Source organism: Syzygium oleosum, unplaced genomic scaffold (assembly GCF_021117445.2).
Source record: "Syzygium oleosum isolate NSW1041296 unplaced genomic scaffold, Sole_v2.1 Sole_v2.48, whole genome shotgun sequence".
NCBI classification, from domain to species: Eukaryota; Viridiplantae; Streptophyta; class Magnoliopsida; order Myrtales; family Myrtaceae; genus Syzygium; species Syzygium oleosum.
This window is the reverse complement of record NW_026607532.1, coordinates 1763017-1785761: the sequence shown is the minus strand read 5'-3', so window position 1 is coordinate 1785761 and position 22745 is coordinate 1763017. Positions and strand designations below refer to the sequence as shown.

Genomic DNA, 22745 nt, shown 5'->3' with positions numbered 1-22745 from the left:
GACATCTCTGAGGTGAAATCTATCGTCTCACCTTTAAGTTTATACAAGCCACTATGCTTGATTCCTTTCATTATCACTATGGTACCTCTAACAACCTTTAGAATTCCACTTTCTAAAGTATACTAACACCTAGTTAAATTCCAAGCACTCAAGGAAATCAGGTTCTTCAACTCTAGAACATGCCTCAGTCAAGTCAATGTCATCACAATACCATCATGCATTCTGATTCTAACATCATCAACACCCACAACATTACACTCAGAGTTGTTTTCCAACTGCAGTTTGCTATTATCCATGCATTGATAAGTAGTAAACAAATTCCTATTTAGTGTAACGTAAAATGAACAACCATAATCCATAATCCATCCGTCAAACGACGAATCAGCAGTGACAAACAAGACATAATCATCAACATCCGAATTACCATCAACTATTGTAGCAATATCATGAACATACTCAACTCTAATTTCCTTACCCTTCTCATTTTTTAGCTTAAGGCATTTCCTTCTAAAATGCTCCCTCCTGCCACAACTCCAACAGATAGCACCACTAGTCCCAGCCTGACTTTGTCTATTCAAGCTTATACTACTCCTGCTAACACGATTACTAGTTATTCCTCTACTTTCATCTACTAAAGCAGTAAAGATAAGTTCACCAAATTCTCTTCTACAGATGTCCTCACTAAGAATCAAATCATGAACCCCATCAAACATCAAACTTGTTAACCCATAAGAATTACTAACAGTGGTAACTGTAGTATTTTAACTATCGGGCAACGAGACACATACTTTATCTTTAAAGTCAATATCAATTGAACTCAATTGAATAATAATCACATTGAATTCATTGATATATTCAGCAATTGACACACCCTTACCCATCTTTAAGTTAAACAGACATCGCATCAAGTAGATCTTGTTGATTGCAAAGGGCTTCTCGCACATATCCGACGGGGCTTTCATCAAACCCGCAGTGTTGTTCTCTTTCACGATATTAAACGAAACGTTACGAGCTAATGTCAACCAAATAACACCCAACGCTTATCTACTCAGCAATTCGCATTCAGCTTACTTCATCGACTCTGGCTTCTCCCCAAATAGGGTTAAGTGCAGTTTCCTTTGGTACAGAGAATTCTCACTCTGTATCTTCCATAAACTAAATCACTTCCTGTCAAGCCTCGGACCCCACCGAGCCCGCGACACCCCTCTGTGGTCATATTTCGAATGCGACATTCCAGGACTCGTCGCTGACCCACACAAACAAATAAAAGAGCAAAACAAGCGGAAGCAAATCGAACTCTCCATACAATCGTACAATTAAACGGGTAGTAAGGAGACAGTGGAATCACATCAACAAAGCACTTTTATGAACACATCGTCAAATACAAATGCATAATTACAAGCCATGCTAGAGGCCACTATACTAGAACCACGCACCACAAAAAGAATCGGTGGTTGGTTAGCCTAGCTTCTCTACCAAAAGAAGCACTCAAAAGACGGGGTAACTAGATCTATCACGAGTCTCCGCGGTGCAATGGCGGCGTCTCCGGATCCACTGGTCCACATCCATGGGTATCCCAAAATGCTCTGGTGGATTGCTCATGGTCGGGGTCGAGGGTCTTAAATGATTATATAATAACCATGAGAACAAGTCTCAATAAGCAAGCATCCTAAACCCCACATAGGCTAACGCGTACCTCCAGACAAGAGTAAACACCAAACATACTCAATCACACGCAATAACGTTTAAAGGCACTTAGCCTTACCTCGGCATATGTATTCAACCCTGCACGTTAGTCGAATCGCAATAACATAGCCAACTTCTCAATGCACATGCACTCCAAGATACAACCAATTTCCTACACATGCATCCATAATAATATTCCAACCTATTCCAATCTCAATCTCTACATATGCTCACATCTTCCAACTTTCGACACCCACATGTGTCCACCCCGATCAATACCGACCAGCATAACATGCCTCAGGCCCACCTCATCGTACGACTCGCATAACATGCATCAAGTCTACGGCACGACTCGCGTAAAGACGCATCAAGTCGGCAGTGCTCCGATTTATCCGGGCATTGTCTCGCGTAACACGCCTCAAGACAAATCCAATTCCTCGCGTAAACACGCCTCAATGACTATAGAATCAAACGTACATCCTCATTTAATTTCATGCATTTTCCCCGCGTCAACACGCCTCAGGGCCGATCGATCATACGCGATACACGTCTCATTCCCTTCACACAACATCCACATGCCCTAATCACACACAAACATGCTCAATTCCAAATCAACAACTCAGCCCAACCAATCCATTCACAAGGGCAGTAATGTAGCTCAACCATATCACCCAATCATTCCAATACCTTTCAAACCACGATTCAAGCTATACACTCAATGGCATAAATCCACACATCACAACATTCAACTCAGCCACCAAGTATCACCACAATCAACTCAGCCACCAAGCACCACAACTCAGCCACAAGAAACAAGGGAAAACCGAATACACAGATTCGGAGCAATTCTAGGCCAACGCACAGTTCGGGGATTCCTTTTAAAATAAATAGTAATTCAACTCCAAAAATTATGAATTTTGGATATGTCCTAGAAGACATCCTGATGAACATTTTTCATGGAGAACTGAAAACCCAGTTCTGCCTAGAACTCACCTCTTTTTGTCATCCAAAGTCGGACGTAAAATATTTTATTCGGATAGGCCATCCGGCTTTCAAAATGTATTTCAAACAGTAACCAAATATCCTTATAAAGCTTTGAAATTTTTATATGTTATAACCACAAATGTCCCCAACAAGTTTCGTGAAGGAAGTATTTTGAAATAAGGTCTGGAAAAATTTATAAAAATTTGAACAGACCCGAAGGTCGGAGGAGCAGTATTTCCGGCAGACTTATTTCGATCCAAAGATGGACTTCCGAATGGCCTCAAATGACTTCCAAAAATTTCCAAATTAAATTATGTTATATTCCAAGATGTTTTGAACAACTTTCATGAGGAATAATTCCTCAAATTCGGCCCACACAAGTCACAGAAAAAATACCAAAATCCAGCGACGCAGCAGCAACCTTACCAGAAATCAACCAACAAGCACCACCAAGCAAACCAAGCACAACCAGCCACTAAACCAACTATCCACAGCCCTTAAACCATCCCTAAAATGTATATTAGTCACCTCTTAGCCTAGTCAAGGGTTAGGAAGCCACTTACTTGGAAAAACCCAAGCAAACCGAGTAAGAAATGAAAGAAATGGTGGTGCGGTGGGCAGCGGCGGTCTCCGGCGGTGAGTGGCGGTTTCCGGCGAAGACGGGCTGAGACGGTGGCCGGCTAAGGTGGAGCAAGCAGCTGCTCACGCAAGGGGGAGGAGGATGAGCCGGCCGAGAGAGATAAGGGAGAGAGAGAGAGAACAAGAGGAGAATGAGAGAGAGAGAGAGAGAGAGCGAATCAGATTTTTCCCCACTAAAAACCCCATCACCCACCCCACTCACACATCCAATGGCTCAAAATCTATCCTCTTCCCCAAGCTAAGATCCAAGGGTTCCTAATTTTTCTCACTTGAATTTCCGCAAAATTACAAATGGCAACCAAAATAAATAAGCAAGATAGGGAGGAACATACTTGTCCAAGAATTTCGGCCAAAGGAGAGAAAGTTCAAAAGTCCAAATTGACCTCCAACCTTTCAAATGAATTCAAATAATCCCAAGGGTAAAACGATCATTTTCCACTCCCGGTCCAAATTCCAAATTTCCGACAAATCCAATAAACCTTAAGGTTGGCCACGCTTATATGGCGTCGTCCAAATAAATTAGTAGTGACACTTCGAGAAATTCGACATCCAAGTTCGGATTCAAATGACGGCCAATTTCGCTCAAATGCAACTTTAGTGTATCTCTGACTAACGGGCGGCTTTTTAGGGTTTACGCGTATCGACCTGCGGTTACTCAAGTCATGGCGACCTCGATCGTCACCGAAGGTCGACTCATGGTTGAGTTCTTAGGTCACGTACATTTCCCTAGGTAGCCATTCCCTAAAGGTTAGTATCCCGAAAATGATGAGTTCCAGGCGAGATTTAACAACAAATGTATTGAAAAATATACACATTTCATTTATCCCAAAGGTGGATCGAAATTCAGAATGTCACACTTCCCATCAAATCTGTCAATTTTCAATTTTCCTTCTTTTGTCGACATCGATTCGTTTCAACTCTGTCAAGCCTAGCTCTGATATCAATTGTTGTGAAAGCAATGGATCGAACAATAAAATAAACAGAACAAGAAAATAAATCAAATACAAGATTTACATGGTTCGATCGATGTGACTGACGTCCATAGAGAGAGCAGCAACGAATTCCTTTATAGATCAAATGATATAAAGGAGATTACGACCATATTTGAGTCACTCAAATACTATCAGTGTTTCCCAGCCCCCAATTATACCCAATAACTCGATAGTATTTAACTCTAAAAAAATCTTATCAAAATAATCTCTTAATCTCACAGAGGAATTCACAAAATCTTACCACAAGATTTTTATGGCTTCAAATATTCGGGATATAATTCACAAGCAAAAGCTCCTCTTTCATACTCTTCATAATAAATCACATTTCTTTTATTTAGACAAGAGTTAGATCCAAAATAGGAAATCTACTCCAACTAAGAAACTTATTCAAATTAAGAAAGTTTCATTTTTAAGCTCAAACTCGATATAAATTCAAGAAAAACAAGAATAACATACCATACCAGTTACAACATAAGCAAGCTTACCAGTACCCACAAACATACGCGAGTCGTGACAACAATACATTAATCAATGCTATTTTTTTCTTTTTTTTCTTATGAACATAAGAAACTAATAGCCAAAGCCTCACCTACCGACTTCAATTTTTGGGTCGAAAAGCAACACCCTTGACGACTAGCCCCTGTTTCCAATTAGGACTGGTTTCGGTTATACAAAATTTGATTTCTCCAATATTTTGGGACAACGTCATGAATTCCCCCATCACAATGTTTATCCACACTCCGCGGGGCTTATCCTGCAAATTCTCCATGCATTCCAGCTTCGATGCATCTGGTAAAGTAATGTCGATCTTCAGAGGAACGCTCCAACCCCGACTTGACTCGGTCATTAATGCCACCAACGAGACTTCATACAAGGTCTTCAGAGAGAGCATGATCGTTTGGAACTTCCCACTGATTTCCAGCCAGCACACACTTCTCAGTGAAGCTTCCTCAACATCCACATTACTGGTAAAATTGAAGTTCAATGTCAGGAGTTGGAGTTTCGCAGAAGAAGAATCGCTAATGTGTTCATTCCCCCATCAAATTAGACAATGAAATGAAAGAAAAGACAAATAGCTACACGAGTTGCTTCAATAGATTTTCCTAGTGCAGATCATATTTGCATATGAAGTGCATGCCAGAACGAAGGGACAATTATGTTGCAAGTGGAATAAAATAGCAAGGAATGAGATCCACACACGAAATGAAATATTAAATGGGATCTGAAATACGCAGAATGGCTCTAATACTACATTAGAATGTTCGAGCTAGAAACTTGAACCGATGGGTAGAACAAGACTGTGAATAGCTCATTATAACCCTGCTTGAAGCGATTCAAGAAATTTACTTTAACAATCAATTTGTCTCAGCTTAGTTCATTTTCACCCAAGTGAAATAAGTTTTGCGTTCGACACTTCGCTGGTCATTATTCCCATTAAAGTCTCTTCTAAGATGCACGTATTAAGATGTTAGCGATGTAGAATCTCTAATGGCATAATTGATGTGATAAGAATGATTATTGTATTTACTTGGTTCATAGATTCAATTGTTGGAACTTTCAAATGAAAGTGAGTATAACTAGGAATGTTGGTAAGTCTAGACTTGGACCTCGAATCTATTGTCTCTACAATGAGGTATATTGGTCTTGGGACGCTTCCTAAAAACCTTTATGACTGAAAGGGCTGTCTCCCTGCATCCAGTGCAGTACAAAACTTATCTTTACAATGAACAACAAATAGACAAACTAAAACACTAATTACTAACGGCATAAACTGAGGGACTGTGCGTTTATCAACTGATCTCCTTATCATTCAACAATGTTAGAAACAATTACATGCTCGAAAGGCTAGTTGGAAGGGAATAAGAGAATTAGACCTCGTGAAGAGGTACTTGACAGTTGAAATTGTTCATATGATTTGCATCTCAGCCACCCATCTCAACTTCGCATTTCTTTTTTAACGATGTGTAGAGTCACTTAATTACTCTAAACTGTAAATATCTTGGCTCCTTGATCATCTCAAAATGGTGGATAGATTCTATTCCTACGGGTACCTCGATCGGTCATGCTTAGAATGCCATCTTTAACTATTCAGCAATAAGGAAACATGTGTCCAGATCTATGTACAGTGTCTTGGCGCTCTCTAAAAGTATAGAAGAATGGTGTCCCTCTCAAAACACTCCATATCCGGTTAAAAGGCGAAAATGATAATAGCTTTTATATGATAAACAATCTGTCATAAATAGTTAACTTCACATGCCGGAGAATTTTCTTTTACAAGTGCATTGACCAATTAGCAGAACTGAAACATCCATACTTCTCAATTAGAGTTTGTGCACTTCATGTTTTGCACAGGTTGTGTACAGATGAACATAAATTATTCAAATGAAGCAGCGAGGAGCTAAAAACAAACTAGTAGTCATTGCAGCCCACGACCTTAACGCGCACAAGAGGTGAATTCGCTTTATGTCGTCCAAGATAAAGATAATTTGATAAAAACGAGAAAATAAAATGCTTTTTTTTTCTTTTTTAGCGGATTTTTTCCGAGAGAAATGATGATCTCGGTTTCTTTGTTCTTTTTTCTTTTCTTTTTTTTAGAATATTGACACCTCTTACCCGGACTCTTTGACGGTCGTCCATTCCCAGAACTGGTCGGAGTCGCCCCATGTAATTGCAAGCTCCCTCGCAAACACCATGAAGCAATTCTTGTTCAGATGCCTGTCGACCCAGTACTTCTGCAAGGATGAAATTTCATATTCATTCTACAATTACAGGATATATCAAAGTCCACATAAAAATCTCCCTTTTTTTTTACAATTCAGAATGAAGGTAAGAAAATCGTGAGAGAGAGAGAGAGAGAGAGAGGCTCACTCTCTTCCCCCGTTGCAGAACCACTCCGTCGTAGAGCTGATCGCAGAGCTTGTCGAGAGGGAAAGTTTGAATGGGCACGTCGGAATCTTTCACAATGGCCACGTAATTGTGTGGAGGTCTTCTTGATCTTGCCTTCACTGTTTGCTTAGGCGTCTGTGAGCCCATCTCTTTGGCTTCTTCATGGATCTCAGCTTCAGCTTCCATTTCAGGAGGCGGCCAATGTTGCTCCTGTTAAGGGCGTGTAGAGAGAGAGAGAGAGAGAGAGAGAGAGAGAGGAGCTACCCAGGTCTCTTTATCCCAAACAATACTGAGGGGTCACTATTAATAGTTGTAAAAGTAAAGGTTCGACAGTGAAGCCATTTCTCTGTGTTTTTTAATAGAAAATTTTCTTTGGGTTACCCTCTTGATCAAAAATTGAAAATATTCATAAACTAAGTTCACATAATGGTCTGTGCTTGTGTAAAGTCATGCATGCATTGAAGAGAAGCCACAATGTTTGCCTTCAATTCCAGAAGGTTGTTCACAAAATTCTTTTTTCGGAATAAACAAACCTTCATCCGTTTATGTATATAACCCATTTCTTTCATTTGCCAAAATAAATAACAGATGTTTATGGTGAAAGGGGCCTTATGGGAGCCCAATGTCGATCCATGTGGCCCATGTTCATGGTTCTACAATTTCCTTTTTCTTTTTCAGCTTTTCCTTTTCCTGGAAAAAAACGAGCTTTGTGGAGAGATTGATCGCGCAGAGGGAGAGAGAGGGAGGAAGAAGGAGAAGCGGGGGAAGATGATATACCGCAAGTGGAGTCTGCTCACTGGTCCCGCCGCCATACTCGGCGGCGTCGTGGCCACTGTGGTCGTCGCCAATCACACCTTCGTCGAGCATGTAAATCCAAATCTCTCCCCTTTCGATTTCTTATCGGTTTCTGCTTGTTTCGTCGGCTTCCCTTTTGCTTTCGGACTTGCCTTCGTTACAAATTTCGGGTTTTTCTCTTGCTTGATAGATTTTCGGCGGATTGCATGTGTAGGTTGCGTCTGATTCGGGTGTGCGTGTGTGCGCCTTTCTTTCGTTGTTCCTTTGATTGGATGGTGTTAGAAATCCGGCCTTTCTAGAGCGCCCGAATGATCCGTCGGATTGTCGTGGACAGTGATATGGAGCTCGATTGCATATTAGGGACTGGTTTAGCTGTGGGCCGAGTAGCGGCATTGATGCTGCAACAGATCAGCGTCATCGGCCGTTATTTGGCCTGAATCTTCACCAATTTCCTCACTTCTAGCTGCAGGCAATAACAATGTATCCCTCTTGTTGCATCGGCTAATCGGGCTCGCCATTTTAACCCTAATTAAGATGTAGCGTTGCCTTGTATAAGCCAGATGTTCATCATGCTGTAGTCAAGTATATTTTCCATCACCAATGGTATGATAAATATGAGGTCGAGTAAGATGACCAACTTTTCGAATCTTTATCTCCTTGCATAAGATGAATCCACTGGAGCATACGGACCCGAATGCTTCTATCATCCAGAATTTTTCTCCCAGCATGTATCTATTGGCGGCATCATCTGTTTGTGAGAGATTCTGGACTGTATAAAACAGATCTTTGAGGCCTGGGATGTTTAGAAATTACTTTAAGACTCGAGGGTAAGGGGTTGACCATGGGGCTCATTCCTAGCTCCCGCTTGAATAAGTTTTCCATTACAGTCGAATTAGTTATCTTTCTTGTCACCTCCCATAAATTTACCATGTTGCAAGTACCTGGCTTTCAAAACCTTAGCCCTGACTTTGTTTGCATCGACCAAAATCCTCCAACTGAGTTTACATAGCAAACACGGCCATGGTTTTAGAGGTAGGAGCTGGGTTTTCTCCTGAGTCATGAGGAATGTTCCACAGAAACTTTCTAACCACAGCATCTATTATTCATCATACAGAAACTGGACGATGAAAAGTTGACATGTTGTAAATCGGTATTGCTCGAGCCACATATCTGATTAAGGTTCATCTAACTGCCCAGAGGTAGTGAGTCCATTTTATCGTGAAAACTGAAACCATACATGTGCTATCTTGTTTGTCTAAAGCTAGATTAGTCTGAGCTTGTGAAATGATATTGCACGCTTTGCATTTTCTCTCCACTTAAAGATGTTGTCTTTAATAAAAAAAATTCTGACTTGACGTGCAGTAATGTAACATCACCACGTCTATGTGGATACTTTTACGGTCTGAACTACACTGTATCTTTCTGCATCTGTAGGATCCATTCCGCAAACAAGAGCAGAAGCAGACTGATGCACAACCATTGGCCAAGTGATTATGGGGAGATGAACTTCACTCATAGTGATTATGGGGAGATGAACTTCACTCATTTCATTTTCTTCTACTGGGTTCCAAGTTTGGTTCTGGGGAAATGTGTATGACTTGGGAATCTCTTACCTGATTCTGCGGGACAATCTTTGATCTGGTTTGTCAATGTTCTTGAACCTTGTGTTGGAATAAAAGGCTAAAATTAAATTTCACTGGAGTACATGCGGCTTGGGTTCCGAGGGTAGAAGTATCAGTTAATAAACAGAGGCCCCGTCCGTCCAAAAAAATAATAATGACGGAGGCTCCGAGGCTGCAGGAGGAGAGTAGAGGATGAGTAGGGGCAAAGATGTGTTCTCAGGACATGCACGACGACACGAGCATCCAATTTATTAATAACTTCCGAAAAACGCTTATGTCTGTACTTAATTTTACCCAGCCTTCTTTTTTTTTTTGCTAAATCGAACCTTCCATTGCATCAGAAAAGTACAATATTACACAGAAGAGTTAGAACCTAGATCAACACGATAAATTAAAGAAGACTCCGCTAACACTAAGTTTTTTACTCTAGGTGGGAGATCATTAAAAAAGAAAGACGAAGCATTTCCCAAATGATAAAAAGCCCATTTTGCAAGCTCATGAGCAGCAACATTACTAGATCTGTTGATCCACTTGAAACTCCATTCTAGTGGGGAAGAACTGTTCTTTCCCATCATTTAGAGGGGCATTCGTTATGATACTGACTTGACGATGTTGATTGGAATGTATTAGAGTCCAAAGACAAATCAATTTAATGTCCTACAAAGATTTTATGCTTCAAATTTGATGCCCAAAATGACCACTAAACACTAACATCTACTGATGAACCAAGAAAAAACCAGCTTTGACTATCATAAATCTCTACTCATGCTCTGACTTGACTATAATTTTATTTTTGATCATGAACACGACCACTATTTACATAACATGGCAAACTACAAGCAATAATACAACAAGGGCATCGTCTATTTGCCTATATGAATCTTATCTTCATCGATGCTACAACGTGAATTCAGAGTGAGGAACGAAATCTCTCGCGGTCTGTTATCACGTGGCCCCTGGTAATATCCTTTATGGTAGGACATCCAGATAGTGCCATCGTAAGCTCGAGCTCATCCTTCAGCATCTCAGTGACCCTTCTAACTCCAATTTTTCCTTTTGCCGCCAATCCATGTACAACAGGCCTTCCTATCCGTAGTAAGAAGACCACTATTAGGAGAATGTCAACATTTGTCCTAGGGCACTTGTTCATTTGTGAATCAGGCATTTTGGTAACGTAAAAAGATAGTTTCTACTAACTTGGCATGACATGATTACCCAAATACCTCAAGGGTTTGTTACGATGCCCCTTACTAAGATAGCAGATAGTCCACGTCGAGAAATATCAGGAATGTGCCAAACTAATTAAAAGATTGTACCAGTACTGCTTGTGCCCCAAGGGCCAATACCTTGAAAACATCTGTTCCTCGCCACACTCCTCCATCAACAAAAACAGGGACTTTCCCTTTGACTGCATGAACAACCTACAAACGAAAGTTAAAAAACAGTGATGACCAAAATGCTGTTTGATATAGATGACTTGTTGCAGCACAAGATTTCATACATTTGTAAAAATAGAGGGAAACAGAAAACCACTGTGCTTTATTTTGAAGGTATTTTGAAGGGGCAAAACCGGGTGTATTTACTCTTATCCAGTGTTTACAAATGCTTCAAAATCTAGAATCTATTATTAAGACTGCCGAACAAAGGAGTTCGTAAAAATAGGCACCTCTTCCAGAACCGATATCGTGGCTGGAGTATAATCTAGCTGTCGAGCTCCATGGTTGGAGACAATTATCCCAGCAGCACCTGCTTCCACTGTCTTGATTGCTGCCAATGAGGGAATACAAGCTTGTTGATAAGGTTGTCGTGTATGCAACAACCAATAGTAGAAACAACAGTTTGAGAATACTGAGAAGCAAAATAGTAAATTCCAATAGATGAATAAGATGCTTCAATCCAATATCAGAGAACACAAGGTCTTAATACCAGGAAGGACAAAATGAAGACAGGCAATATCCCATTTACCACCAATTCCTAACTCATACGACTTCCCCAACAGAATTACTATGGTGTTTGAACTACCAAACCAATTGAGTCATAATATTGTTTCCTTTCAAGATGAACTGAAAAATCTTTGAAGTTTGATTCTAGAGGCTCACCCTCAACAAACTAGATATACAATCAAAACCCAAGTTTTTGCAAAATCTCTTGCACCTGAACGAATTTTTACTGCTTTTCACACTATCCTGAACTTCAATGTCAATTAAATCGTACCTAACCGTTCGCTATGGTGTCAGTGTATTGTATAACACGGTGATGGACTGGCAATGGCATGGTGCTCAGTATACAGTTGGGTTCCCACCTCATATACAATAAAACAACAGCACGCACACGAATCTGCACTATTAAATAACCCTAACGAATTCCATCAAATCTAGCACAAATGAGATTTCAAAAACAGATTTTGGCACAGTTGATGAGTTCTCAAGCCGTCATCCTTGACCCTTTTTTTTTTGTTTTCCTTGTAAATGCAATGATCCCTTTGCTCATGTATGCTTATGTGGTTAAAAGAATTTTCTATTAAGAGAATCAATGCCAAATTAGCTCAAAGACAGACAGTCTTGTCAGTTGCTAGTTATGATCACGCTACCTGAAAATTGGTTGACAGATTGATTTGAGACAGATAATAAGTTCAAGGTAATATCTTCTCGTCTTTTGGATAAGATTAAAAGGACCCTTATAGTACAAATTTTTCCAGGTCTTAAATGATCTTAAAGTAAGACTTCTCGTTTAAGCTAGTGTTTTTAAAACCAAACCAGGAGGCTTTAGCCACAGTTTTTGGCCGATTTCGATCAGTTCAGACTGGTATGGGACAGCAATTTGGTTCAATCTCTGATCTGGTTTTGGAATGCTGGTTTAAGTAATGAATATGCTAAGTAAGCTATAGTTCAAAGTAGGACACAAAACGGTCTTCGGACGAATCCTCAACTGCTTTTCCTTGAGAATACAATCCTAGATCTTACCATCTTCGTGTGTAAGAACTCCCTTGATCAGAATCGGCAATTTTGTTATAGATCTCAACCATACAATGTCCTGCAGCATTGTAATTTAGTTACATGACCAACAAGATACCAAATAAAGCAAATAAAGGCATTATAAAGATCCAGTTATCATTTGTAGGTCACGGCCACAAGGGAAAATTGAATGAAAAAAGTCATCCCAAGATAGCTATTAAACCTATTTCTACGCTGGATGACACTGCCTCACACATCTCATTCATTCAGAAAACCCGATTCTTTTGATGAAACATCATCCCAGAATAAATTTCAAGGATTAATTACAAAGTAATTTAAGATGGTATGGAGGTTCACCTTCCAACTCAAAGAAGCATCAACAGTTGAATCAGCAAAAGCTTTTACGTTTGAACCCTCATCCTGCAAATTGCAGCGGAGTCAAAAAAAAAAGGGGGGAGAGAGAGTGAGAGAGATGTTATGCCTAATTTCTTCATTTACAAAACTACAAAAATTTGAGATATCTCTCGAGAGGTTATTTAGGCAGTGAAAATGTCTTCATCGGTCAAGTATTAACCATACATTTCCGGTTGCCTAACGTTATCCGAACCCTTTGTTTCTTCGCCCCATGATACAAGGGTAAAAAATTATGTTCTCTAAGCAAATGAACTATAAAAAACTCCTCCAGACACAGATATAATCAAACTGAACAGTTATAAAGAAAAGAGTGTCAATGAATACAATACTCTTTGCACCAAGGGCAAGCTTTGCATAAGAGAAGCACAGAGCTTATGGAATAAATCTTCTATAGGCTGAGCCTAATACCATATCCACAAACATCAACACCATAGTGAGCATTTCTTTTTGTTTTGCTACCTTGCTAATGCCAAAAAGAGTTACAGACACCGAAAAAAGAGAGCAGCATCTAGCAGGGTATGAAGATAATGATGAAAACAGCCTCCATGCCATCAGAGGAGATTGGTCGATGAGATATTAAGAACATAGTTATCTCCCCATGCATGCATGGCCATGGAATAGGTAAAATTATATTGCTATTGTCAGATCCTCAAGTAGAAAAGAAATCATTCACTCACAGAGACAACTTGAGTTGGGAGTAGACCTTCAAAATTCTTCAACTGAGATGCTATCATTCTGTCATAGAGAAAGAGAGAGAGAGAGTTTAACTGTACCCGAACTTTGTTCATGACCATGATATCCATGCCCTATGGGGATGGGTGAGCGAGAGAGGTAGAGGAAAGCATTTTACTTGTTCTTTATGTCTGCCTCCCTTCTGCCAAGTCTGGGAACATCAACAGTAAGAACAATAGCTTTGGATCCACTTCTTTCAGCTCTTTGTACTAGCCGAGCTGTAATATCCCGTCTCTTGTATACCTGCATAAGGAGATGCATTAATTATTGAGATTAAATCTTAATGGAGAATGTACAAAGCCAAGAAAACTGGAGATTCTTAATCAAATAGATGCTTATATATATTTGAAAGAATCGAATGGCATCATAGCTGGACGCGACCTCTTCTACAGTGCACGTGGACATATATGAAAGAATCTAGAGTAAAGAGGTGAATTGAGTATGTCATAGCAGCAAATTGAGACTAAAAGTATTTGGTAATCTATTACCATGATGACATTACATGCAGCAGCTGCTCTTGCGGTGGCAACCTCTCCTAGAAGATGGAAAAATTGCATCGCTAAAATCAAAACAAGCAAACATGCGAAAGAGTTCCTCCAAAAAAATTCAGGTTTCGCACCTTCAGGATGTGCTAACTTATGCCTAGCAGTTGGACCAATCATAACGGGGGCAGAAACGTGATAGCCCAATAGAGTAGTCAACAAACTAATTTTGCTCCCATCAATGAGGATTCTCGGCCTAAACCTGTCAGAAATACATGTGTTGAGAATTACCGAACAACATAATATGGTTGCTGCAGATTTAAATCTGACCAGCATTCATTAGTCATTACGTTATTCTGCAAAAGGCTTCCGTGTTTTCTTGAAGTGTACACTGGTCTTCTGCTCCCCCGGCATAAAAATCATAGCACATTTTTGGAAGGGCTTGCCTAGCCAATTCTTGATACTCATTCACATGGACAGAATCCTCGGCCATGTTTCCTGAATAAAAATTTAAGCATTTATTACCTCAGCTTAACAATTTCTCCTAAGGGTGCTGCTAAGCTAACGACACCGTATAAGGGTGCCTTTTTGACCACACACTCACGCAAATGAAGGTCTAAAACAATTTACCATAAACTAACGGCATAATTGCAAGTTAAATGTGCCCACACGAATTCACACGCTAAATCTAAACAGGAGAGTGAAAAGTATGGAATAGAGATCGTAATGCACCTACATCCCTCGACGTATGTATAGCCAAAACTACAGAACACGAACACATCAAAACGCGTAGCCCAACGGCATTCAGAATCTCACGCTAGCCTAACCGCTCACATGAACCTTCGTCACAAACTCCTACATGACGGTCAATAATCTTTTCGCTAGCCATGACGGCAGAAGGACAAAAAAAAGAATGCGGTCTTTCTGCATCGCAGACGCTCAGCCATACGGATGCTCAAAAAAGTTCGGAGCAGGGGAGTTGCTCTGCGCTGCGCACTCGAATCAAAGAAGAGAGACGATCCAAAGGGTAGGATAAGCAAATGGGAGCCATGGGTTTTCACACGAACGGAGCAAAACCTCTGGTCGAATGCCTCGGTTACTGTTGGGGATGGGGGATTTACTGATTACCAGCGATCGCGTCCGATGAAAGGCTGCCCGCCGTTATTCTCCTTGGCACGAAAAACTTCAAACCGGTACACCTCCTATAAATTTATTTCAAATTAATTTTTTGATTATCGAAACTCTAAATTGATATAATTATGATAAATTTATTCCAAACTAATTTTTTGACCATCAAAATCCTAAATTTGTACGTTTGTGACAAATTTACCCTCCGTTAAATTGGATTAATATCACGAAAAATCACAAATCGGTACGACAAACGGAGGGTAAAACCCCAAAATGGTATATCCGTCAATTGTCACGTGGCATCCGACTCATAAATTTAATGTTAAAATTTAATGAAAACTTACTAAAGATAAAATTATCACAGATATACCAATTTAGAATTTTTAATAATCAAAATATTAATTTATAGTAAAATTATTATATGTGTATTAATTTGAAATTTTTCATCATAAAAAAAAAAACCCTCTCTTTTCCATTTTCTTCTGTCTTTTCTGTGCTATAAGCCGACAGAGTCTGATACACAATATAATCACTCTTACATTGTAGCGGATTCTGGGGAAATGTATATGACTGGGGAATCTCTTACCAGATTTTGCGGGACAATCTTCAACCTGGTTTGTTCGTTAATGTGAACCTTGTGTTGGAATAAAAGGCAAAAATTAAATTTCATTGAAATACATGCGGGAATAAAGGCTATGACCTGCTGGCTTGGGCTACGAGGGTAGAAGTAGAGGTGTCAATGGATCGGATCGGGTTGGGTATCAAGAAAGCCCGGCCCGACCCGATCCGAAACATATAGGGTCGCGCTTGACCCGCCCCACCCCTACCCGAGACCATATTCAGCATTTACCCCAAGAGATGGGTCGGGTAGGGTCGGGTCAGTGCCGGTACCACATCGCCAAAATCTCACCAGATCCTGCTCAGTCTTTCTCAAACAACTGCAAAACCAAGAAAAAGAAAAAATACGATTGCCGCCATGTCGTATACCGTTGCGGCGAGCTATGGGGACGAGAATATGGTGAAGCTCCTACTGCAGAAAGGAGCCACCAAAGACGTCCGCAACAAGTACGGCAAGATCGCCTATGACCTTGCGATAGAGCACGGCCACACGAAGCACTTTGACGCCCTAAAGTTAGGAGATAGATTGTGCACGGCGGCGAGGAAAGGAGAAGCACAGCAAATCCACCGACTTCTCGAGAGCGGGGCCGCGATCAACGGCTGTGACCAGCACGGGTGGACAGCGCTGCACCGCGCCTCGCTCAACAGGCACACCGAGGCAGTCAAGGCTCTGCTCGAGAAGGGAATCGACATCAACGTAAAGGACGAAGATGGATACACCGCCGTACACTACGCAACCGAATCGGGGCACACGGAGGCCTTGGAGGTACTAGTTAAGAAAGGAGCCGACGCGTAGGCAATGACCAACAAGGGACTGAGCGCGCTACAGATTGCCAAGTCACTGATACTTCTACCGTAGAAGTACCAGCTAATAAACAGAGGCCCCAAGCCTGCTGAGGGGAGTAGAGGATCAGTAGGGGCAAAAATATGTTCTCAGGAAATGCACGACCACAGGAGCATCCATTTTATCAACAACTTCCTAAAAGCACTTATGTCTGTACTTAATCTTACCCAGCCATCTTGTGGTGGGGAAGAACTGTTCTTTGGCATCATTTAGAGGGGAGTTCGTGATGATACAGACTTGACAAAGTTGATTGGAAGGTATTAGAGTCGGAAGACGCAGATCAATTTCATGTCTTACAAGGATTTTATGCTTCAAATTTAATGCACAAAAGTACTATTGAACATTAACATCTACTAAAGAACCATGAAAAAACCAGCTTTGACAATTAAAAATCTATACTGATGCTCTTACTCTGACTCCAATTTTATTTTTGATAATGAAACATGACAACTAATTACATAACACGGCAAACTACAAGTGATAAAACAACAATGGTATCGTCCATTTGACTATGTGAATCTCATTTTCATGGATGCTGCAGCGTGAATTCAGAGAGAGGAATAAAGTCTCTCGCGGTCTGTTATCACATGGCCCCTGGTGATATCCTTTATGGTGGGACATCCAGATAGTGCCATTGTAAGCTCGAGCTCATCCTTCAGCATCTCAGTGACGCTTCTAACTCCAGTTTCCCCTTTTGCCGCCAACCCATATACTACAGGCCTTCCTATCTGTAGTAAGAAGACCACTCTTTAAGAGAATGTCAACATTTGTCTTAGGGCACTTGTTCATTTGTGATTCAGGTGTTTTGGTAATGTGAAAAGATAGTTTCTACTAACTTGGCACAATATTATCACGTAAATACCTCAAGGGTTTGTTACGATACCCCTTACTAATATAACACATAGTCCACATTGGGAAATATCAGGAATGTGCCAAACTAATTATAAAAGATTGTACCAATACTGCTTGTGCCCCAAGGGCCAATGCCTTGAAAACATCCGTTCCTCGCCGCACTCCTCCATCAACAAAAACAGGGACTTTCCCTTTGACTGCATGAACAACCTACAAACGAAGGTTTAAAAAGTCATGACCAAAATGCTGTTTGATATAGATGACTTGCTGCAGCACAAGCTTTCATGCATTTGTAAAAATAGAGGGAAACAGAATGCCTTGTGCATTATTTTCAGGAGGCAAAACCGGGTGCATTTACTCTTATCCAGTGTTTACAAATGCTCCAAAATTCTAGAATCTATTATTAAACCTGCCGGACAAAGGAGTTAGTAAAAGTAGGCACCTCTTCCAGAACTGATATCGTGGCTGGACTATAATCTAGCTGTCGAGCTCCATGATTTGAGACAATTATCCCAGCAGCACCTGCTTCCACTGCCTTAATCGCTGCCAATGAGGGCATACAAGCTTGTCAATAAGGTTGTCGAGTATGCAACAACCAATAGTAGTAACAACAGATACAGTATACTGAGAAGCAATATGAAATTCCAATAGATGAATAAGATGCTTCAATCCAATATCAGAGAACACAAGGTCCTAATAGCAGCAATGACAAAATGAAGACAGACAATATCCCATTACCATTAAAATTCCTAACTCATACGACTTCCCCAACAGAATGACTATGGTGTTTGAACTACCAAACTAATTGAGGCATAATGTTGTTTCCTTTCAAGATGAACTGAAGAATCTTCAAAGTTTAATGCTAGAGGTCACACTCTACAAACTAGATATACAATCAAACCCCGAGTTATCACAAAATTCTCCTTTGCTGAACGGATTTTTTTCAGTTCTACATTGAGCCTCAAACTGGTTTTCACACTATCCTGACCTTCAATGTCAATTTAATCGTGTACCCAACCGTTCGCTATGGTGTCGATGTATTGTATATTACTGATGGAACTGTTTATACGGTGATGAACTGGCAATGACGTGGTGCTCACTATAGACCTTATCTAAAATAAAACAACAGCACGCACACGAATCTGCTCTATTGAAAAAACCTAATGAATTCCATCAAATCTAGCACAAATCAGAATGCAAAAATAGATTTTGGCACAGGTGACAAGTTCTCAAGCCGTCATTCTTGACTTTCATTTTATTTTCCTTGTAAATGCAATGATCCCTTTGCTCATGTATGCATATGTGGTTAAAATTTTTATCTATTAAAAGAATCAGTGCCAAATTAGATCAAAACAGACGGTCTTGTCAGTTGCTACTTATGGCCACGCTACCTGAAAATTGGTTGACAGATTGATTTAAAGCAATTAATGAAGTTCAAGGTAATATCTACTAAACTCTGGGATAAAATTAAAAGGATCCTTAAAGTGCAAATTTTTCCAGGTCTTAAGCCATCTTAAAATAAGACTTCTCGCTTAAGCTAGTGTTTTTAAAACCAAACCAAAAGGTTTTTTAGCCACAGATTTTAGCCGATATCAATCAGTTCAACCTGGTATGGGACAGCAATTCGGCTCAATCTCTAATCTGGTTTTGGAACACTGGTTTTAGCAATGAATATGCTAAGTAAGCTATATTTCAAATTAAGACACAAAACAGTCTTCAGACGAATCGTCAACTGCTTTTCTATTAGAATACAATCCTAGATCTTACCATCTTCGTGTGTAAGAACTCCCTTGATCAGAATCGGCAATTTTGTAATTGATCTCAACCATCCAATGTCCTGCAGCATTGTAATTTAGTTACGTGACAACCAAGATACCAAATAAAGCAAACAGAGACATTATAAAGATCCAGTTATCATTCGTAGATCATGACGACAAACGAAAATTGAATGAAAAAAGTCACCGTAAGATAGCTATCAAAACTATTTCCACACTGGATGACACTACCTCACACATCTCATTCATTCAGAAAACACAATTCTTTTGATGAAACATCACCCAGAAAAAATTTCAAGGATTAATTACAAAGTAATTTAAGATAGTATGGAGGTTCACCTTCCAAGTCAAAGAAGCATCCAAAGTTGAATCAGCAAAAGCTTGTACGTTTGAACCCTCATCCTGCAAATTGCAGCGGAGGCAAAGGAAAAGGGGAGCGAGAGTGAGAGAGATGTTATGCCAAATTTCTGCAATTAACAAACTATAAAAATTTGAGTCATCTCTATAAGGTTATTTAGGCAGCGAAAATGTTTTCAATGGTCAAGTATTGACCATACATTTTCTGTTGCCTCGCGTTATCCAAACCCTTTGTTTCTTGTTTCTTCACCTCAAGATACAACGGTAAAAATTATGTTCTCTAAGCAAATGAACTATAAAAAAAACTCCTCCAGACACAGATATAATCAAACAGAACAGTTATAGAGAAAAGAGAGCCAATGAATACAATACTCTTTGCCCCAAGGGCAAGCTTTGCACAAGAGAAGCACAGAGTTCATTAAATAAATCTCCACTAGGCTGAGCCTAATACCATGATATCCACAAACATCAATGCCACAGTGAACATTTCTTTTTGTTTTGCTACCTTGCTAATGTCAAAGAGAGTTACAAACTCTGAAAAAATAGAGCAGCATATAACAGGGTACACAGATAATGACGAAAACAGCCTCCATGCCCATCAAAGGAGATTGGTCAATGAGATATTAGTAACATAGATATATCCCCATGCATGAATCTCCATTGAATAGGTAAAATTATATTGCTATCGACAGATCCTCAAATAGAAAAGAAATCATTCACTCACAGAGACAACTTGAGTTGAGAGTAGACCTTCAAAATTCTTCAACTGAGGTGCTACCATTCTGTCATAGAGAGAGAGAGAGAGAGAGAGAGAGAGAGAGAGAGTTAACTGTACCCAGACTTTGTTTTATGACCATGATATCCATGCCCCAATGGGGGTGGGGGAGCAAGAGAGGGAGAGGAAAGCATTTTACTTGTTCTTTATGTCTGCCTCCCTTCTGCCAAGTCTGGGAACATCAACAGTAAGAACAATTGCTTTGTATCCACTTCTTTCAGCTCTTTGTACAAGCTGAGTTGTAATATCCCGTCTCTTGTATACCTGCTCAAGGAGATGCGTTAATTATTGAGATGAAATCTTAATGGAGAATGTACAAAGCCAAGAAAACTGGAGATTCTTAATCACATAGATGCTTACATATATTTGAAAGAATCGAATGGCATCACAGCTGGACGCGACCTCTTCCACAGTGCACATAGACATATATGAAAGAATCTAGAGTAAAAAGTTGAATTGAGTATGTTATAGCAGCAAAATTAAGATAAAAAATATTTGGTAATATATTACCATGATGACATTGCATTCAGCAGCTGCTCTTGCGGTAGCAACCTCTCCTGGAAGATGAAAAATTGCATCACTAAAATCAAAACAAGCAAATGTGTGAAAGAGCTCCTCCAAGAAAATTCAGGTTTCACACCTTCAGGATGTGCTAACTTATGCAAAGCAGTTGGAGCAATCATAATGGGGGCAGAAACGTGATAGCCCAATATGGTAGTCGACAAACAAATTTTGCTCACATCAATGAGGATTCTCGGCCTAAACCTGCCAGAAATACATGTGTTGAGAATTAACAAACAACATAATACGGTTGGTGCAGATTTTAATCTGACCAGCATTCATTAGGCATTACGTTATTCTGCGAAATGCTTCCACATTTTCTTTAAGTGTATACTGGTCTTCCGCTCCACCTGCAAAAAAATCATAGTACATTTTCGGAAGGGCTTGCCTAGCCAATTCTTGATACTCATTCACGTTGACAGGATCCCCGGCCATGTTTCCTGAATGAAAATATAAAGTGTTATTAACTCAACAGCTTAACAATTTCTCCTACATGTGACTCCGCGAATTTTGATTGTCAACAAAAAGGTGACCACAACAATAGCCCTACAAATACTCTTCCCTTCATATATGGTCTTAGAATCAAGATGCAACTTATAAACAAATACCGACGTAACTAGCAAAATCATATCATCTCACTTCAAAGTATGTCACTAGTCCATTGCATACCCTTACTAAGAGCACGCAAAATAAAACATCAAGCAAATGAACCTACAAAAGATCTAAAACAATTTACCATAAACTAACAGCATATCTGCAACTTGAATGTGCCTGTACGAATTCACACTAAATCTAGACAGAAGAGCGAAAAGTATGGAATGGCGATCGTAATGCACCCACATCCCTCGCCGTATCTACAGCCAAAAGTACAGCACGCAAACATATCAAAACGCAATCAACATCAAAGCCACACGCGGCTCATAAATTTAGAACAGAATCAAGTCCTTGTCATAGTCATTTCGCACATGGCACCATACTTCATCAACATGCTCGCCGTTCCTCTGAAGCTCGGGTGACTCATGAAGTCACACATAGCCGAACCTTGAACCTATCAGCACGCTACGACGATCTCGAGAACGAGTCGGCACAACCATTTCAGGATCTTGCGCTAGCCCAACCACCCACATGAACCTTTATCACAAACTCCCACATGACGACGGGTCTATGAATTTTTCGCCAGTCATGACCGCATGCGCACCAAAAAAAAAATGCGATCTTTCCGCATCGCAGACGCTACGGATGCTCAAGAAAGTGCAGAGCAGACGAGTTACCCTGCGCACTCGAATCAAAGGAGACAGACGATCGAAATGGCACGATGTTTCGCAGGATAAGCAAGATCGAACCTTGGGTTTTTTCACACGATCGGCGCAAAATCTCTGGTTCAAGGACGAAACTCGATTTAGGACAGTGAGGAGTTGAGCGATACGAGGAAGTTGACTCTCTTCAGTATATATTATAATGAAGCTATGGATGAGGATAATTCATGCACGTCCCATTCCATATTTAAAATCATTTCTTATGTTTATTCTTCCTTCTTTTTTTCAATTTTATTAAAAGACGAAAACGTCCCTTCCAAATAACATGTTTTTTCATGGAAGCCAGTTCTTCCGCACCCGTTACATTCCCTTGGTAATTTATCCTCTTCTGAA

The 22745-nt window shown here is 40.1% G+C and overlaps 3 protein-coding genes across 8 annotated transcripts in view; all 3 read right to left on the bottom strand.

Moving 5' to 3' along the window:
- LOC115669122 (peroxisomal (S)-2-hydroxyacid oxidase GLO4-like) overlaps positions 1 to 22270 on the bottom strand; it is a 57034-nt gene extending 34764 nt beyond the window's left edge. Inside the window, exons 1-13 of one of the 5 annotated variants that reach the window (XM_056306855.1) lie at positions 22138 to 22270; positions 21389 to 21536; positions 21176 to 21300; positions 21046 to 21092; positions 20896 to 20973; positions 20675 to 20799; positions 20485 to 20542; positions 19743 to 19805; positions 19396 to 19465; positions 18071 to 18171; positions 17734 to 17838; positions 17396 to 17504; positions 10326 to 10613 (exon numbers count right to left, since the gene is read on the bottom strand). In XM_056306855.1, coding sequence (XP_056162830.1) covers positions 10468 to 10613; positions 17396 to 17504; positions 17734 to 17838; positions 18071 to 18171; positions 19396 to 19465; positions 19743 to 19805; positions 20485 to 20542; positions 20675 to 20799; positions 20896 to 20973; positions 21046 to 21092; positions 21176 to 21300; positions 21389 to 21531 — 1170 coding nt within the window. In that variant the 5' untranslated portion in view covers positions 21532 to 21536; positions 22138 to 22270 and the 3' untranslated portion in view covers positions 10326 to 10467. Of the gene's footprint in view, positions 1 to 10325; positions 10614 to 17189; positions 17505 to 17733; positions 17839 to 18070; positions 18172 to 19395; positions 19466 to 19742; positions 19806 to 20484; positions 20543 to 20674; positions 20800 to 20895; positions 20974 to 21045; positions 21093 to 21175; positions 21301 to 21388; positions 21537 to 21832; positions 22044 to 22073 lie in introns of those variants that run through there. The other 4 variants (XM_056306854.1, XM_056306851.1, XM_056306852.1 and 1 more) reach the window with 4 other exon arrangements.
- On the bottom strand, positions 4836 to 7432 carry LOC130136716 (lectin-like). Its single transcript, XM_056306872.1, has 3 exons — positions 7170 to 7432; positions 6915 to 7033; positions 4836 to 5266 (listed from the first exon to the last, which is right to left on the bottom strand). Exons 1-3 carry the CDS (start codon positions 7371 to 7373, stop codon positions 4900 to 4902), a joined length of 690 nt encoding a protein of 229 aa, XP_056162847.1. The 5' UTR covers positions 7374 to 7432; the 3' UTR covers positions 4836 to 4899.
- On the bottom strand, positions 11267 to 15302 carry LOC115668463 (peroxisomal (S)-2-hydroxyacid oxidase GLO4-like). 2 transcript variants are annotated; one of them, XM_056306874.1, is made up of 6 exons: positions 14537 to 15302; positions 14324 to 14448; positions 14193 to 14239; positions 14044 to 14121; positions 13676 to 13947; positions 11292 to 11371 (listed from the first exon to the last, which is right to left on the bottom strand). In XM_056306874.1, exons 1-5 carry the CDS (start codon positions 14677 to 14679, stop codon positions 13819 to 13821), a joined length of 522 nt encoding a protein of 173 aa, XP_056162849.1. In that variant the 5' UTR covers positions 14680 to 15302; the 3' UTR covers positions 11292 to 11371; positions 13676 to 13818. The 2 variants fall into 2 exon arrangements, 1 of the variants encoding a protein (XP_056162849.1); XR_008815480.1 differs by lacking the exons at positions 13676 to 13947; positions 14044 to 14121; positions 14193 to 14239; positions 14324 to 14448; positions 14537 to 15302 and adding an exon at positions 11819 to 11893 and having other exon boundaries at positions 11267 to 11371.
- Positions 22271 to 22745: the final 475 nt, after the last annotated feature.